Source organism: Trichechus manatus, unplaced genomic scaffold (genome assembly GCF_000243295.1).
Source record: "Trichechus manatus latirostris isolate Lorelei unplaced genomic scaffold, TriManLat1.0 scaffold00033, whole genome shotgun sequence".
Lineage (NCBI taxonomy): Eukaryota > Metazoa > Chordata > Mammalia > Sirenia > Trichechidae > Trichechus > Trichechus manatus.
Genome location: NW_004443969.1, coordinates 15850243 through 15867709, shown reverse-complemented (window position 1 = coordinate 15867709; position 17467 = coordinate 15850243). Strand labels below are relative to the sequence as shown.

Sequence of the window (17467 nt, the reverse complement as noted above, 5' to 3'; positions counted from 1 at the left end):
AGACAAGCAGAAACACAAGAGGAAAAGGTGGAGAAAGAGGATCTATTAGATCATGGAAAGGGAAAATATCAACCCTGAATTTTTAAAAACTCAATAGATGACATGAACTCTAGAGTGAACACATGAAAAAAGTTGATGAAAATGAAAATAAAAATAAAAAGAGTATTGTCTACCCAGAAAGCGGATAGAGGAAAGAAACAAACAAGTAAAGAGCAATCAAGATACATGATTGAAACACTACAACAGATAACCTCACAGAAATTCCATGAGAGAATAGAGGGACTAACAGACTATATGAATAAGTGAATGAAAGAATGGGAGACCAACCAGTGTTTCCCTGAATAGAAGAAGGACTTGATTCCTCATTTTTTTTTTTAAGAGTTTTTAGATTTGTGAGCAGAATTAATGAAAATAAGACCAAATTTCTGTAGGTAATTTTGAAATTGCATAACATCAGTGACTGAAACTACTGGAGAGAAAATCAGATTATCTAAGAAGGTATTGATGTAGTGGTTAAATGCTATGGCTGCTAACCAAAAGGTTGGCAGTTCGAATCCACCAGGTGCTCCTTGGAAACTCTATGGGGCAGTTCTACTCTGTGTTATAGGGTCACTATGAATCGGAATCGACTTGACAGCAATGGGTTTTTTTTTATTTTTTAAAGAAGGTATTAAGCAATGCCACAATGTGATGAAGAAATAAAAAGCTAAAGGTAAAAAATTTCAGGCTAGGATTCTATACCCAGCTAAAATATTATTCAAGATAGCTTAGATATACAGAGTGTAGGATATTTTTCCATAGAAAGCCTCACTAAGAAAATTACTATACTGATAAGAAAATAAGACTTAGTGAAATGGTAGAATGCAAGAAACAATGGTGATTACAGAAATGTATAAAGAAAAATAGAATAATAATGAAAACTCACCTCATTCGAAGGTAAATAATACATTTAATAAAGTTATTTTAAAAGGAAGAGAGCGAGTTAATAGGAAAATCAAATGTAGATGAAACACTATCATTTACAAAAAAATACTGCCAAGGACCAATATAGATTCAAAACCTTTAATCAAATAATCCAGGAAAGTAAAGGGCAGCTGTATGAGGACAAAGAAACTATGGTATGGAAACAGAAGGAGACGAACCATTAGCTAAGAACATTCAATAAGAGAGCAAAACATAAAAAATCTATTATAACAATCATATGGAAACAGTGCAAAGGAGATTAATCTGAAAGAATAACAAAGATGTCGAGTAGAATCAATCAACTTAAAATGGAAATACATAAGAGGCATAAAGAAGTAGAAAGAAAATTATAGATACGGAAGACAGAACAGAAATCCAATGTATATGCTGGCAGACCAGCTGATGGGCTGCTCTAACCCTTATATTTAACTCATAGATTTCTATGAAGAATAATTCCCTATCAGCTAGAAGTAGCTTATGTGAAAATGAGATGTAAGCAAAATCTGCTCATTGGCCCACTGAGAAAATTTCTGCTTCCCTGATAAAAAAAGAACAGAATAAGCTGACACGTTTTTGCCCTTCATCTTCCCACTTACCCCTGCCTCAAGTTTGAACACGAATGCCTGGAGGTGATCATGAAGTGATTATCTTATGATCATCATCAATCTGAAGAATCCTTATGGCATGAGCTCTGACATATTTGAGCTATTTTCCTCAGAGAAAGAAGACCCAAGATTTTACTGAGTCAAACTGTCATTCAAACATAAAATCAGTTTTTAAAAAAATATCTAGAAGAATTCACAAGGAACTGTTGTCAGTGTTTGTCTCCGAGAAGTGGAAAAGGGTAGCTAGGGAAAAGGAGTGGGAAGGTGTCATATCTTAACATAGTTCTCTTTTGATTGACTGTTTTTTTAAGAGTTATGATAGATTGGTGCTAACCTGTTTTAGATTCCACTGCAATAAGTAACATGTTTTCGAGGCAGGTCCTGTGATAGACAGAGTTACGAGTTAAGGATGAAGTGGTCTTTAGCAAAGGAATATAATGAAACTAACTCACACACATGGTGATTGAACTCTGACAGTGGCTTCATAAACATCATGCTCTGCTCAGATCCACTGTGTAACAAAAATCCACTGTGGGCTTCTGTGAATGTCTACGTTTAAATTGTTCTGTTTTCCGCCCCTACTGTTGTATCAATAAATTCACAGTGAAGTGGTGAATTTAATCACTGTTAAAAATGAATCTGGGTAGAATTAGGACCAAAAATATCCTACAATGGAATACTGATTTAGAATTATATGAAGGATTATCTAACAGTGCTTTTTTTTTGTACTTCTCTGTAATCAACCCTATGGAATATTTCTATTTATTTCTGACCAAAATAATGTGGTGACCTATCCATTGGTTATGTGCCATAATAAAATACTTTGCATGTTGCTTCTTATGTATTTCTATTTTGATACCTTCCGGCGACAGTTCTAAACCTTTTGCTGTATGCTAACTCTTTTCTTCTCTTCATTCAATCCCGTGTCTAAAGAAGAACATGGCCTCCTTTTTTGTCAAGAGGGGTTCTTCTTTAGATGTTGATCCTGTGACCTGCTATTCTCTGTGGAACTTTAGTCCTTTTCATGCTTCTATCTTCAATTTCTTTCCCTTACTGGTTTTTCTTCCTCTGTATAACTATGTCTAACCCAATAGCCTGAAAAACCATCCTATTTTATTACCTCATTTTGTCTTCCTCGTTCCCTTCATTAAATCACCTTTACCTAAGTGCCTTATCTGTCACTCACTACTTCACCTCCTGGAATCTAATTTCCAATTCCTAACCTTGATAGGAGCTGCTGTTTCAATGGCCACCAGTAATGGTTTCTCAGTACGCACGCTTTTCCGTCTTGAATCCTACTCCTGCATTTAGTAACTGCACGAGTTTAGATAAGTTTCCAATCCACTCTGGAACACCTGGGTGGTGCAAACATCTAACATGCTCAGCTGCTAACTGGAAGGTTGGAGGGTCAAATCCATGCAGAGGTTTCTCAGAAGAAAGGCCCAGAGATCTAATTTCAAAAAATCCATCACCGAAAACCCTATGGAGCACAGTTCTATTCTGACACGCGTGGGGTCACCATGAGTTGGAATTGACCGGACAGCAGCTGGTGCTGGTACTGATACTGGTATAAAACCATTCTAAGTTTCAATTTAGTAATATGTAAGGTAGGGATGATAATTAGAATACCTAACAGAATATGCAGAAAGGGCCTAGAACACAGTATGATCTAAATTAATGATAATTTTTTATTAATATCACACTTTGAATTCTTCCACTGCAACTGTACATCCTCTCCTTAAAATGCACTTTTTTAAATCCTCATATATGATTATCCTCTTTATCCACTTAGCATTTAGAGTTCTCTTTTTATTTTGCTTTCCTTTGCCCATATTCCTCTACCTACCCCTTATATTTAATTTAAAAATATTAGTTGAGCACATAATTTGTGCTAGGCATGGCGTAGGTTTTCTCTTAATTTCTATGTTTTTCTCCTCCTTATCTTTCTGCAAGGTCTCCACAGCAATCTCTTCTGGTCTCAAAGTTTCAACCATCACCTTCTGGGATATGCCTCCCAGATCTCTTTCTATCACTGAAATTTAGTCCATATTTCAGACTCATTTGTTTAACTCTGGTGAACAGCCCACTTTCTGTTCTGAGACAAAAATTCCTCCTCGTTTCTCCATTTCTGTTTGACACGCCTTCAATCCCCTAAACAGTCAGATTTAAAGCAGAAAGCCCCCTTTGTCACTACTACCTTGTAATCAGTTTCCAGGTCTTACTAATGTTACCTCTACCATTTCTCTAACATCACCCATTCTCTTCTTTCTATTCGCATATCACAGCCTAAGGTTAAGCCCACTTTTTCTCTCACTCAGATATTTGTATGGCCTAAGGTTCCCCCCCCCCCCGCCCCCGGCAATGATTAGCTTCAGTCCATGCCACACACCACTTTAGCTTCCTCTTACTTAAGATGCTGTGACCTTTTTTCTCAAAAACTTTCAAGGATTCTCTATTGTCTATAAGATTAAGGACACTTCTTGAATTAGCAATCAACCTTCTCATGAACTGTAGCTCAAAACTGCCTCATTAGTGCTTCTTCACCATGCTCCATCATTTCTTGTCTTCATGCCTTTACATAAGAGTTGCTTCTTGTGTGTGAGATAGATTCAGCAAGTAATGCTAAAACTGTTCAAAATCACCCCTGAAATCATCCATATTATTCGGTATACATAGTTCCGTGATACAGTTCTGATGGTAATTTGTATGTATAACTATATTATTAAGAATATAATATATAGCATAAAGAGTACATGAATACAAAATAGAATTTTACAATGAATTCACTGTGAAATGTAACAGAGACCAAATTAAGGGAGAGCTTATTCACTTCCACCTTTGATTCCCTTGATACGCTCCAGTTGACAAGTAGGAGTAATCAACATGCTATTAAATTTCTCTGTTTTACTTCCTTTTTATTTTGCAGATGATATATATTTAAAAGTTGACCACAATGTAAGACAGCCATCTGTATGAAATGCCTGTTTCTTTGTGTCCATGTATAAAATTCTCTACCATCCTTCAAAACCCCTTTCCAAATAACATCTTGGTTAAGCTTGTCCTCATCCTTCCAGTCATACCTAGTTTCTACCTCCTTGAAATTCCAGAGCACTCTGCGATGACTATATGACTTTTATCTTGTTATTTATATAGGTTCAATATTAGAACATTTGTCACAAATTGACTTTTTCTCCACAAATTCAGGAATTTGTCTTTCTCATCTTTATACAGTCTTTAGTAGCTAGCCAAGCACATAATACTAATAAATATTTGCTGAATTGAACTGAAGCCAAACATTGTTAGAGAAATAAATATGTATGTGGTATTAAAGGTTAAGAGTGTAAAAATTAAAATATATATATATATAGCAGTTCAAAGACCATTATTCAAAAAAGCATTATAAATATATAATTAGTGAAATCCATTTGGATTGTCTCAAAAATTTATTTTTCTACACACTGATATTCTTAATATTAACTGCCAGTCATATCCCAGACAGATATTATCCTCTAGTAGAATTTCCTTTTATTAAGAAAAAAGTAAGTGAAACAATTTACAATAAGTATAGCTATTAAAAAAAAAAAAGAAAGAAAAGCTCAAAATAGTTCAGGGAAGAAGGAAAAACTCTAGAAGATACCATATCAATCTTGTCTGGGAAACCAACTCATTTGTAAGCATTCATTGAAATTCTTTATTTTCTTGTAGCTGATGACTCTGTGATATCTTTTCACCTAAATTATATATTTCAAGGTAAAACAAATCAAGAAAATCTTATAATGTTTGTGTGTGTGTGTGTGTGTGTGTAATTGTAGCAGCTGTCATTGTACCAGCATGCTGCTGTTTACTATTTCTGCATTTGTTTGTTACTTGGGCATTCTTATTTTCCTTACATAAAAGACAAAGCTACAATTACCATAATAGTGTCTTGCACACGTAGTTATCAAGTTGAAAAATGTCATTAAAAGAATTCAGAAAATGTTATACAGAACTCAACTTGATGATAAATAACAACCAAACCCATTGCTGTAAAGTCAATTCTGACTCAGTGTGACCCTGTAAGACAGAGTAGAACTGCCCCATAGGGTTTCCAAGGAGTGCCTGGTGGATTCGAACTGCCGACCTTTTGGTTAGCAGCCAAACTCTTAACCACTGCGACACCAGGGCTCCCAACTATGTAATAATCACTCAATATTATTTTCAGCATGTAATGTATTTTAAAGGAAGAATTAGTAAATGCAAAGTGATTTATTTGGTTATTTTGAACTTAATTATGTACATTGAAAAAAATAATATTAAAGATTGAGTTTTAAGTATTAAATATTTACAATTACTATAATATTTTAATATTATTCATTATTATTATTTTAATAATACCAATTTGACCAAAACGTCAATTTCCCTATGAAAGAGGGAGGTTAAACAAGGATATTTACAATATTGTTCTTTCGGAAATTATGTCCAATGACGTGACTCATAATTGGGTAAATAAAGAGTACATATATACAAAAGGTAAATATAAATAATATAAATCAAGTAAAAATAACATTATTTAAACATATTTACTGAGGTGGTTGCTTTTGGGTTTCACCCAATTAATTGTCATGAATTAGAAATTTTAAATTTATCACACCTAGGATGTGTTCTTATCTACATTTAAAAAAAAAAAAAGAAACCAAACATCCCAGAATGGGAGAAGCAGTTAAGCCTCAAACATTCCCTGCAAAATCATTGGTAAGGAGTGGGTATTTAAAGTTTTAAATTTTATCTAAGGTATATATGCATACTTATTCATATCTCTGATAGCATAATCTGAATTAATTACAGTCATCTGAGTATGATTTGTCTTTTCCTTTTCCAGGTAGCATTTAGGTCAGGGAGGGTAAATAGGTATTACCTCAATGCTGACTCTAAATGATTGATAACGATTTATAGATGGTTTGCTGGAACAATTAACAGTCAACCCTTAAGGATATCATGATGGATTAGTGATGTCTGGGGTGAAAAAAGGAAGTTATGTCCTGATTTACCATACCAAAAAATGAAGTTACTATATTAGTTTTGAACTCTCCCTTCTTTCTATTGTGCTTGCAGACGATGCCATATAATTTAATACTTCATTGCAGACTGTCATATGTTAGACTACAATTGTGTGTTGTGCATCAATCTTGTTTTGCCATCTAGATTAGAAGCTCCTTCGTGACAGAGAACAAGTTGATGCTTCGTTAAATTTCCAAAAGTCCCTCAAAAAGCATAAGGCATGGAGTAACCTCAACACAGAATTTTTTATAATAGATTTATAGAAAATCTCTGACTTCATGGTATAATGCTATGTATTTCACCCTCATCATTTTTTAAAATGAGCTAGTTTTTTTTTTTTTTGAAAATTTAGGCAGATATCTGGTAGTAGGAAAAATAGAACAAAACAAGAGTATTCAGTGAAAAGTTAATCTTCCTCCTGCCCCAGGTTTCCTGTACCTCAGTCTTTCACTCCACAGGCAATTTCTTGTGTAGCCCTCCAGAAATAATTTATGTATAGAAGAGCCTATCCATGTACTTATATTAATATATGTATGGATAGATAGTCATTGATAAACAGATAAATTCCTTTTAACATATAAGAAGGCCTACCGTAACTCGGTTCTATGCTTTTTATATTTGTGCTGATATATTTTGAAGATTGTTTTATATTAATTAATGCAGAGTTGCCTCATTCTTTTTCACTCAAAAATAAAATTTTAATGTATGGATGCGTTGTAATTTATGGCACCAATCTCAAACTGATGAAAATTTAAATAGTTACCAATCTTCTGCTAATATATACAAAGCAGCGATATATATCCTTACATAATCACCTTTGTGCATTTGTGCAAATATATCAACAACTACAGAAGCAATTCTAGAAGTAAAATAACTGTGGTGAAGAGTTATCGATGAAGAGCTATCAATGAATTATCAAATGTTTTGATCTTGGTCAACTTGATAGAGAAGAAAAGATATAAAATTATTTTAGTTTTCTTCTTTTTAATTGCAAGTGATTTTAAACATTGTATGTTTGTAATCCATTATTATTCCATTGTGAATTTTGGCCACTTTTATTGAGTCATTGGTTTTTAACTTATTGATTTGAATGAGCCTTTTGTGTTTTAAGGAAATATGCTCCCCTTCTGTCAAATACAGAGAGATATTTTTTCTGGTTTATTGATTGTAGGTTAACTTTGTAGATTTTATTGTTGCAATGTAGAATGCAAAACATCTATGAAATTAAATTTATCAACTTGTTCTTCATGGTTTCTGGGTTTGTTTTATTATCATTTTAAGTCTTCTAAAAATATTTTTTAGAATCTTTATGTCTTCATTATTGTTATTTTAAAATGCTTATCCCTTTGATTCATCTAGAATTTATTTTGGTGTGAGGAGTCAAGTAGAGATTCCATTTTATTTTTCCTACAGATAATTAGTGAGTTATCCTAACATTATTAATTTGGTAATTAGTATTTTCTTGACTGTTTTTAATTACCAACTTTTTGTATATTAAAATAGTGTACATAAATGATTCTATTTCTGGTGTCTATGCTAGTATTGATATGGTCTTTGATATTCTGTTATAAAATTATTTTATCTACTGTTACTTTAAAATGTTTCTGAATATTTGGTATATACAATTACTGATCATAATTTTTTTCTGTTTCTTTTTAGTAGAATTCTAATGATTTTTGCATTTTTGTTTTCTTAAATGAATTTTAAGATTAGCTTATAGGGTTGTAAAAATATTGTTACTATTTAATTAGGATCATATTAATTTAGGGGAAATTAGTAACTTTACAGTATTGTTTTCCTGTTCAAGACCAACTGATGTCTTTATTCAAAGACTCTTTTGGGTTACTTTGTAGAATTTTGAATATTCTTCATATAAATTCTATACAGTTTTGTGAAGTTTATCCTAAAATACTTTATTTTTTAGGTAGACTTTTTTTAATTGATCTTTTCCTCTATGTTCTCTGTATATAATAATCTATTAGTATTTGTGGAACCCTGGTGGTGCAGTGGTTTAAGCATTTGGCTGCTAACCAAAAGGTCGGCAGTTTGAATCCACCAGCCGCTCCTTGGAAACCCTCTGGGACAGTTCCACTCTGTCCTGTAGGGCTGCTATGAGTCTGATCCACTTGATGGCAGTGGGTATGAGTATTTGTATAATTTTTGAAGCTTACTAAATATTTTGGAGCCCTGCTGGTACAGTGGTTAAGAGCACGGCTGCTAACCGAAAGATGGGCAGTTCAAATCTACCAGCCGCTCCTTGGAAACCCTATGGGACAGTTCTACTCTGTCCTATAGGGTTGCTATGAGTCAGAATTGAGTCGATGGCAAAGGATTTTTTTTTTTTTTTTTACTACCTATTTATTGGATTACTTGTTTCTTGTAGTTCTTAGTTTTAATTAATTTTCTAATTATATAATTTTATTAGCCACATATAGTGATACATTTACTTTCTCTTTTCTAAGCTTTACATCTCATTTTTTTCTCTTATCTAATTGCATTAGATAGTATTTCCAAAAAATATTAAATAATTTTATTAATTATATTTTTGTTTTAAGGCGAAAGTTTATAGTGTTTCTCCAATCATATATAAAATATTAGTAAAGTGTCCATCAATTCTTACTTTATGAGTCTTTTTGTATCAATAATTAATGTTGATCATCATCAAATGTATTTTTATGAACTATGACATTTACTTTGATTTTTTCTCATTTGACTTATTATTTCTATAAAGAAAACATCTTTGCACCAATATTTTAATTATTTTAAAATTACTAGCCCCTGTAATATGAGAAAATATTTAAATTTGTAATGACTCTTGGACATATGCAATCTAACTAATATTTTACATTTCCCCTTTATTTGCCCCACTCATTTTGTGAGATGTTAATATGTAGTCAGCCAGTAACCATTGTCTTTAGGAACATTTTTTATTCCCATTACATTTCTACTTTGTATAATACAGAAAAGAGGATGAATTAGAAGAAAAATGCAAACAATCTAGAAAGGAATAATTTGCAGTGAAAAGGTTTACATAGGCAACAATGACCGTTGTTCTCTATGCGTTTCTCATTGTTACTTTTGTAACATTCTGAATAAACAATAGTCTTTTTCTTTTTCTTTCAAAGTTTATAAAGAAAACCTTATTTCTATAAATTCAGTCTATGTATATGTTAGCTACCAAAATGTTTAACAACATGCAATTTTAATCATAATTATCTATTCTTGAACAATTTGTTATGTAAGATATTCTCTTATGAGACGGCATGTCTGGTATGAAGGGTTGAGAGATTGAGGTTTATAGATGTGAATAGAAGGATGACTTCTGCTAAAATAAAGCATTTACCTAAACTAAGGGCTCTGAAAGGCACTGGCACACAAAACGTATTCTGAAAGTTTGCTTCTAAAAGTATCACAATTAAACTTTTAATTAATCACAGAAACTTTCTTTTTTTTTTTAATAGAGCAGGGCAATAATTTGAAACTAAAGAAAACGTCAAGGATTTAACACTGGGAGCACATTAACAACCAGGGCAAGCACTGTTCAAATTCTGTCATGAAAACAAACTGTCAAACGTTCAGCAAATAGATTTCTTGCTAATGGCAAGCAGTTCTGCTCTGTCTGACTGAAGACAATAATGGCCACCCATTGTTAAAGAGACTTAATTACAAAAATCAAATGCATACTGTTTCTGTTTTCTTAAGGGAGATGCATCAACAAAGCATGGGTATGTGATGGAGATATTGACTGTGAAGATCAGTCAGATGAAGATGACTGTGAGAGTTTCTTGTGTGGACCACCCAAGTACCCTTGTGCTAATGACACTTCGGTGTGCCTGCAGCCAGAGAAACTCTGCAATGGGAGAAGGGATTGTCCTGATGGGTCTGATGAAGGAGATCTCTGCGGTAATGCATATTACATTGCATTTACTCCTGCATGGAACTGGAACTCTTTAGTTCACTTGCTGACAATTACTATAGTAAAAATCATTTCTCCCATTCATTCCTCTTCAATGCAACATTTGCCGTTCAGCCCTATGTACATTTTTATGTACTGTAAATCCATACAAAAAGTTTTAAATATGATTAAAGATTTCTAAAAATAAAGCGGAAAAAGCTAGCCCGTATCCAGCTAACTTAACCATTGCATGACTATGCTCATCATTTACATCTCTGGATAGTTATTTCTGTTCCCACAAATTAACTCATTATATTTTTGTTTGTGAGTCATTCAGAACAGGGGTATCTTTTTATTACTGTTCTGTGAAGTGGAGTCTACTACCACCCTATGGCTTTTGACATTCCTTCTATTTATTACAGTAGGAACTGTTTTCAGGAAAAAGAAAAGAGAAGACTGGATAATAAAACAAATTGAATATTGCCCAGTTTCACGTAATTTTCCCTCCAGTTTTTTGGTCCTCATACTTCATCTTTCTTTAGAGTGCTTTATATAGTTAAAATGATGATTTCAATCTAATAGATTTTGAGCTTTGAATTTACTTTTCACTAGCCATCTCCTTATGCCAATGAGCACATATAAAAGAAAATTGCATTTTCTTCTCTGGGGGGAGATCAGAGATTTAGCAAGGAGATTTAAAAAACATGTTTTATAGATAATACTAAAGGTGACATCAATAACGTAGTAATGAAGAAGAGTTAACAGAATAATAAGTACAGTAATGAGATGACTTGACATTGGGAAAAAAAATAGCTGTAGGAAATGATGTAGCTGCCTGATTGAAACCAGGAAAAACAACTGAATTTAACCTGAAGTTATAATATTTTGATATCAATTGGGTATTAATAGCATACTGAGTGTTACAAAAACAGGCCTATTATTATTATTATTTTTTCTTTATATAATAAAATGTCCCTTCTTCCAAAGGATCTGTGGTTCTGTAAAATAGCCTTGAAACAGTACATGCAGCAGTTTTCATTCAGTGATACTAATTTTTAAACAAGAAGAGTCAGACAAAAATAATAAAATACATGAAACTGAAAACAATTACAAATAAAAGATGGCAGACTTCATTTTTCTGTATTCACTTCCTTTTCTCCAGTTTATTCTCACTGACAGAGTGAGCTGGTGGATGGAACTGTCTCTTGCATTATAATATGTGAGGTTTGCACATGAAGGTTGAAAGAACAATTTAGAAGAAAGACTATATCAATACTCTTAAGATGGAAGTATATTGTTATGGAAATAGTCTAAATTTTAAGAGGTCAGAAATCTATTCTTCAATCACTTTAATTAAGTCACAAAGGCAGATGACTTTTGAACTTAGTCTCTTCATAACTAAAATGGAGACAATGATCATATTTTTTTAGGTAATTGTGGTACTAATGATGTATTTATTATAGGTATTGAAAGATATTAATTCATTTTCACACACTCTCAAGTTATATGAAATAAATAAAAGGCAAAGAATATGCAATCATCAAGCAAAATAAAGAGAATGAGAAGAAAACACAGCCTTATGTTCCCATCCTCCCCTGTCCAAACTGGAAAAATAAAACAGGAAAGAGGGGATTCCTTCTAAATTTATTTTTTTGTCTACTTCAAAATAGACAATTACTTCCATTTATCTAGCCACTATAGCCATCAGCTAATGCACATACATTTCAAAGGATTACAGAGATTGGAAGTGGTCACAGGGAGCCGGATGTAGAGATACCAGAGAAAATAAAAAGACATTTTTATCTTGATTGTTGCACTGTGACATGTTGAACTCATGCAGGCTGCTTCACTTTGCTCTTCATGAGGTGACGCTGAAGGAGAATAAGAAAAATGAAAATGAATAACAAATATTGGTCAAGAGATTTAATTGCCTTCTATGGTTTCACACAATGTATTTAAGGAAAAGGAGAACTCAAGAGGATAGATAGAAGAAAGCAAAATGCCATTAAAAAGGACAGGAAAGAAATAAAAGACCAAAATGGATGTCAGAAGAGACTCTGAAGCTTGCTTTTGAACATAGAGTAGCTAAAGCAAAAGGAAGAAATGATAAAATAAAAAAGAACATAACGGAAGATCTCAAAGGGTGGCTCAAGAAAACAAACTAAAGTATTATAATGAAATGTGCAAAGACCTGGAGTTAGAAAACCAAAAGGGAAGAACACATCTGACATTTCTCAAACTGAAAGAACTGAAGAAAAAATTCAAGCCTCAAGCTACAGTACTGAAGGATTCTACAGGGAAAATACTGAATGATGCAGGAAGTATCAAAAGAAGATGGAAGGAATACACAGTCACTGTACCAAAAAGAGTTGGTCAACATTCAGCTATTTCAGGAGGCAGCATATGATCAAAAATGAAGGTACTGAAGGAAGAGGTCCAAGCTGCACTGCATTTGTTGAAATGTTTCAACAAAAAGATGCAGCACTAGAAGTGCTCACTTGTCTATGCCAAGACATTTGGAAGACAGCTACCTAGCCAACCAGCTGGAAGAGATTCATATTTGTGCCTTTTCCAAAGAAAGGTGATTCATCAGAATGCAGAAATTATCGAATAATATGATTAATATCACGCTCAAGTAAAATTTTGCTGAAGATCATTCAAAAGTGGTTGCAGCAGTATATCAACAGGCAACTGCTAGAAGTTCAAGCTGGATTCAGAAGAGGACATGGAACTGGCGATATCATTGCTGATGTCAGATGGATCCTGGTTAAAAGCAGAGAATACCAGAAAAATATTTACCTGAGTTTTCTTGACTATGCAAAGGCATTCCATTGTGTGGATCATGACAAATTATGGATAAAGTTGCGAAGAATGTGAATTTAAGAATACTTAATTGTGCTCATGAGGAACCTGTACCTAGACCAGGAGGCAATCATTCGAACAGAAAAAGGGAATACTACATGGTTTAAAGTCAGGAAAGGTGTGTGCCAGGGTTGCATCCTTTCACCATACTTGTTCAATCTTTATGCTGAACAGATAATCTGAGAAACTGGATTATATGAACAACGCGGCATCAAGATTAGAGGAAACTTGCGTTGTACAGATGATACAACCTTGCTTGCTGAAAGTGAAGAGAACTTGAAGCACTTACTGATGAAGTTCATAGACTACAGTCTTCAGTATGGATTGTACCTGAACATAAAGGAAACAAAAATCCTAACAACTGGACCAATAAGCAACATCATGATACACGGAGAAAAGATTGAAGTTTTCAAGGATTTCATTTTACTTAGATCCACAATCAATGCCCATAGAAACAGCAGTCAAGAAATCAAAAGACGCATTGCACTGGGCAAATCTGCTGCAAAAGACCTCTTTAAAGTTTTGAAAAGCTAAGATGTTACTTTGAGGACTAAGGTATTTTCAATTTGCCTTGTATTCATGGGAAAGCTGGACAATGAATAAGGAAGAACGAAGAAGAATTGTTGCCTTTAAATTATGGTGTTGGACAAAAAGAAACAATCTTTGATGGTTATGAGGCGGGGAGGTGGGGGGAACACTAAATAGACAATAGATAAGTGGTAACTCTGGTGATGGGTAAGGCAGTACACAATACTGGGGAAGCCAGACAACTTGTACAAAGCAAGGTCATGGAAGCTCCATAGACACATCCAAACTCCCTGACGAAGAAAACAAGATACAAGGGAAAGAATAGTCCAAACGACTAATGGACTACAACTACCATGGCCACCACCAGATTGAGTCTAGTACAACTAGATGGTGCCCAGGTACCACCACTGACTGTTCTGACAGGGATCACAACATAGGGTCCCAGACAGAGCTGAGAAAAATGTAGAACAAAATTCTAATTCACAAGAAAAGACCAGACTTACTGGCTTGACAGAGACTGGAGAAACCCCCAGAGGATGGTCCCCAGATACACTTTTAGCTCAGTAATGAAGTCACTCCCGAGGTTCACCCTTCAGCTGAAGATTCGACGGCCCCATAAAACAAAATGAGACTAATGGGGCACACCAGCCCAGGGACAAGGACTAGAAGGCAGGAGGGGACAGGAAAGTTGGTAATAGGGAACCCAAGGTCAATGAGGGAGAGTGTTGACATGTCATGGGGTTGGTAACTAATGTCACAAAACAATGAGAAGCTAGTTTGTTCTGTAAACCTTCATCTAAAGTACAATAAAAAAATAAAATAAAATAAAAATTATGATGTTGGAGAAAAATATTGAATATACCATGGACTGCCAAAAGAATGAACAAGTCTGTCTTGGAAGAAATACAGCCGGAATGCTCCTTAGAAGCAAGGATGGTGAGACTTTGTCTCACTTACTTTGGACATGTTATCAAGGGGGACCAGTCCCTGGGGAAGGACATTGTGTTAGTCATCTAGTACTGCTATAACAGAAATACCACAAGCGGATGGCTTCAACAAAGAGAAATGTATTTCTCACAGTCTAGTAGGCTAGAAGTCCAAATTCAGGGTGTCAGCTCCAGGGGAAGGCTTTTTCTCTGTCAGCTCTGGAGGAAGGTCCTTGTCATCAATCTTCCCATGGACTAGGAGCTTCTCCACACAAGAACCCCAGGTCCAAAGGACATGCTCTGCTCCTGGCACTGCTTTCTTGGTGGTGTGAGGTCCCCAACTCTCTGCTTGTTTCCCTTTCCTTTTATCTCTTGTAAGATAAAAGTTGGTGCAGGCCACATCCTAGGGAAACTCCCTTTACATTGGATCAGGTATGTGACCTTAGTAAGGTGTTATAATCCCACTGTAATCCTCTTTAACATAAAATTACAATCACAAAATGGAGGACAACCACAGGATACTGGGGAACATGGCCCAGCCAAATTGATACATACATTTTTGGGGGATCATAATTCAATCCATGATAGACATCATGCTTGGTAAAGTAGAGGGTCAGCAAAAAAGAGGAAGATCCCTCAACAAGATAGATTGACACAGTGGTTGCAATGATGGGCTCAAGCATAACAATTGTGAAGATGGTGCTGGACTGGACAGTGTTTCATTCTGTTGTACATAGGGTCACTGTGAGTTGGGACCTATTGGTCAGCACCTAACAACAACAATCTAATCTCCTAATACTAGTGAAGAGATTATTTTTCTAGAGAATTTTTAAAATAGTGTCAAAGGGAAAGAGATAGGAATTTGAGAAAGAAATGAGGAAAGACTTGAATCATTCAAGAAATGGTAAATGTTGACCTTTGTTATAGCAGTTAAGGGTTAAGGAAGAAATGATAAGGAACTAGTTATGCAAATGTTAGAAACCCTGGTTTCATAGTGGTTAAAGCACTCTACTGTTAACTGAAAAGTTGGTGGTTAGAAACCACCAGTGGCTCCACGGAAGAAAGATATGGCAGTCTGCTTCCATAAAGATTTTTAGCCTTGGAAACCCTGCGGGGTCGCTATGAGTAGGAATGGACTCCACGGCAGTGGGTATGCAAATGTTAACATTAAATGTACATATTCAATTTTATATTTTGAAGTAAATTTGTTTATCCTAAAATCTATTACTTTATTTCTACAAACAGTATCAGAAAGAGACACTTTCAGTGCTGAGAACAGTCATATTTGAAATAAGCTAAGAGCATTGTAATAATTTTTTTTTTCACTTGCTGGGCAGGATGACATTTCTTTGCAATAATTCTCTTGAAAAAGAATGTCAATTGGTGCAAAATGGGGCAAATACTTTGAAATGACTGCTGTTTTGAAATGATTATGATTACGGGTGAACAAACATATTTAGAGGAACCAAGAAACAAATCTATTATTTTTCGTCTAAAATAATACCAAATTGAACTAAATTCTTAGAGAAAATAGTTAACGTACTCATATCCCTTTTCTTACTGCCTTAACTTCTTGGATGGTGACAAATAATATGGAGAATAACTGACCCATATACAAGTTTTAAAAACTGTAGACTTTTTTTAAAGCCTTACATTTCAGTCTGATTTTTGAACTGGATGAATTTCCATAGATAGCAGGAAATATTTAAGATATGTAAGTAAATATTACCACAATTTGCCAATTATTGGATAACCGTCTCCTTTAGCATGTCCCCGAAGGCATAGGCTTTGAAAACCACTCAAAAATATTTTTAAAGCAAAGAAAGACAAAGCTTTTTTTTGGCTTTATTATTATGTACTTCATAGTACATAGCATACCAATGACCATGAAGATGGTTCAGGAATTATATGTACGGTCACCATGAATGAGAGCCAACTCCAAGACAACTAACAACAACAAAGTTGTATACACTAATAAGTAACAGAGTGGTTGCAAAGAAAAATAAAAGCTATCTGCTATTTTCTTCAAGGGCACAAGTGTGTCCTCTTGAAGTTTCCCCCAATGGACAAGCACTGTCACAATTTTGGAGGACTTGTGCTTTGGGGGGAGCCCTGGTGGCAAAGTGAGTAAAGCACTTGGCTGCTAACCAAAAAGTTGGTTTGAACCCACCAGTCACTCCAAGGGAGAAAAATGTGGCAGTTTGGTTAAGTAAAGATTTATAGCCTTGGAAACACTATGGGGCAGTTCCACTCTGTCCGATAGGGTCACTATGAGCTGAAATCGAGTTGATGGTAGTGGGTTTGGTGGTTTGCGATGCTTTTGAACAATTACACTTTTCATATTCAACAAATATTTTTAGCTGCTTACTCTTTGATGCTACCTGTAGCATGTACACTGGTAGAGACAGCAATTGTTACCTATGATCTCACGGAGCCTACAGTCTGGTGATGGATTAGAATGATAAACATATATACTGAACGTGTAATATAAATTATTACAAGTGTTATGAATGCAGGGTCCCTTTCTGCATAAACCAATCATATTTTCATGCAATCAATACTAGATGCTCTTTAATTCAGCCAAAATATCAGGTCATTTTTCTTTTTTTATTGTTGTAGTTTAAATGAAGTTTACATTTCAAGTTAGTCTC

The 17467-nt window shown here is 34.4% G+C and overlaps 1 protein-coding gene across 1 annotated transcript in view; it reads left to right on the top strand.

Moving 5' to 3' along the window:
- The window catches only part of LRP1B (LDL receptor related protein 1B), a 1771065-nt gene that overhangs the window by 1034347 nt on the left and 719251 nt on the right, over positions 1-17467 (top strand). The window contains exon 22 of the mRNA XM_004375116.1: positions 10308-10508. Within this exon, the coding sequence (XP_004375173.1) occupies positions 10308-10508 (201 nt within the window). The remainder of the gene's footprint in view (positions 1-10307; positions 10509-17467) is intronic.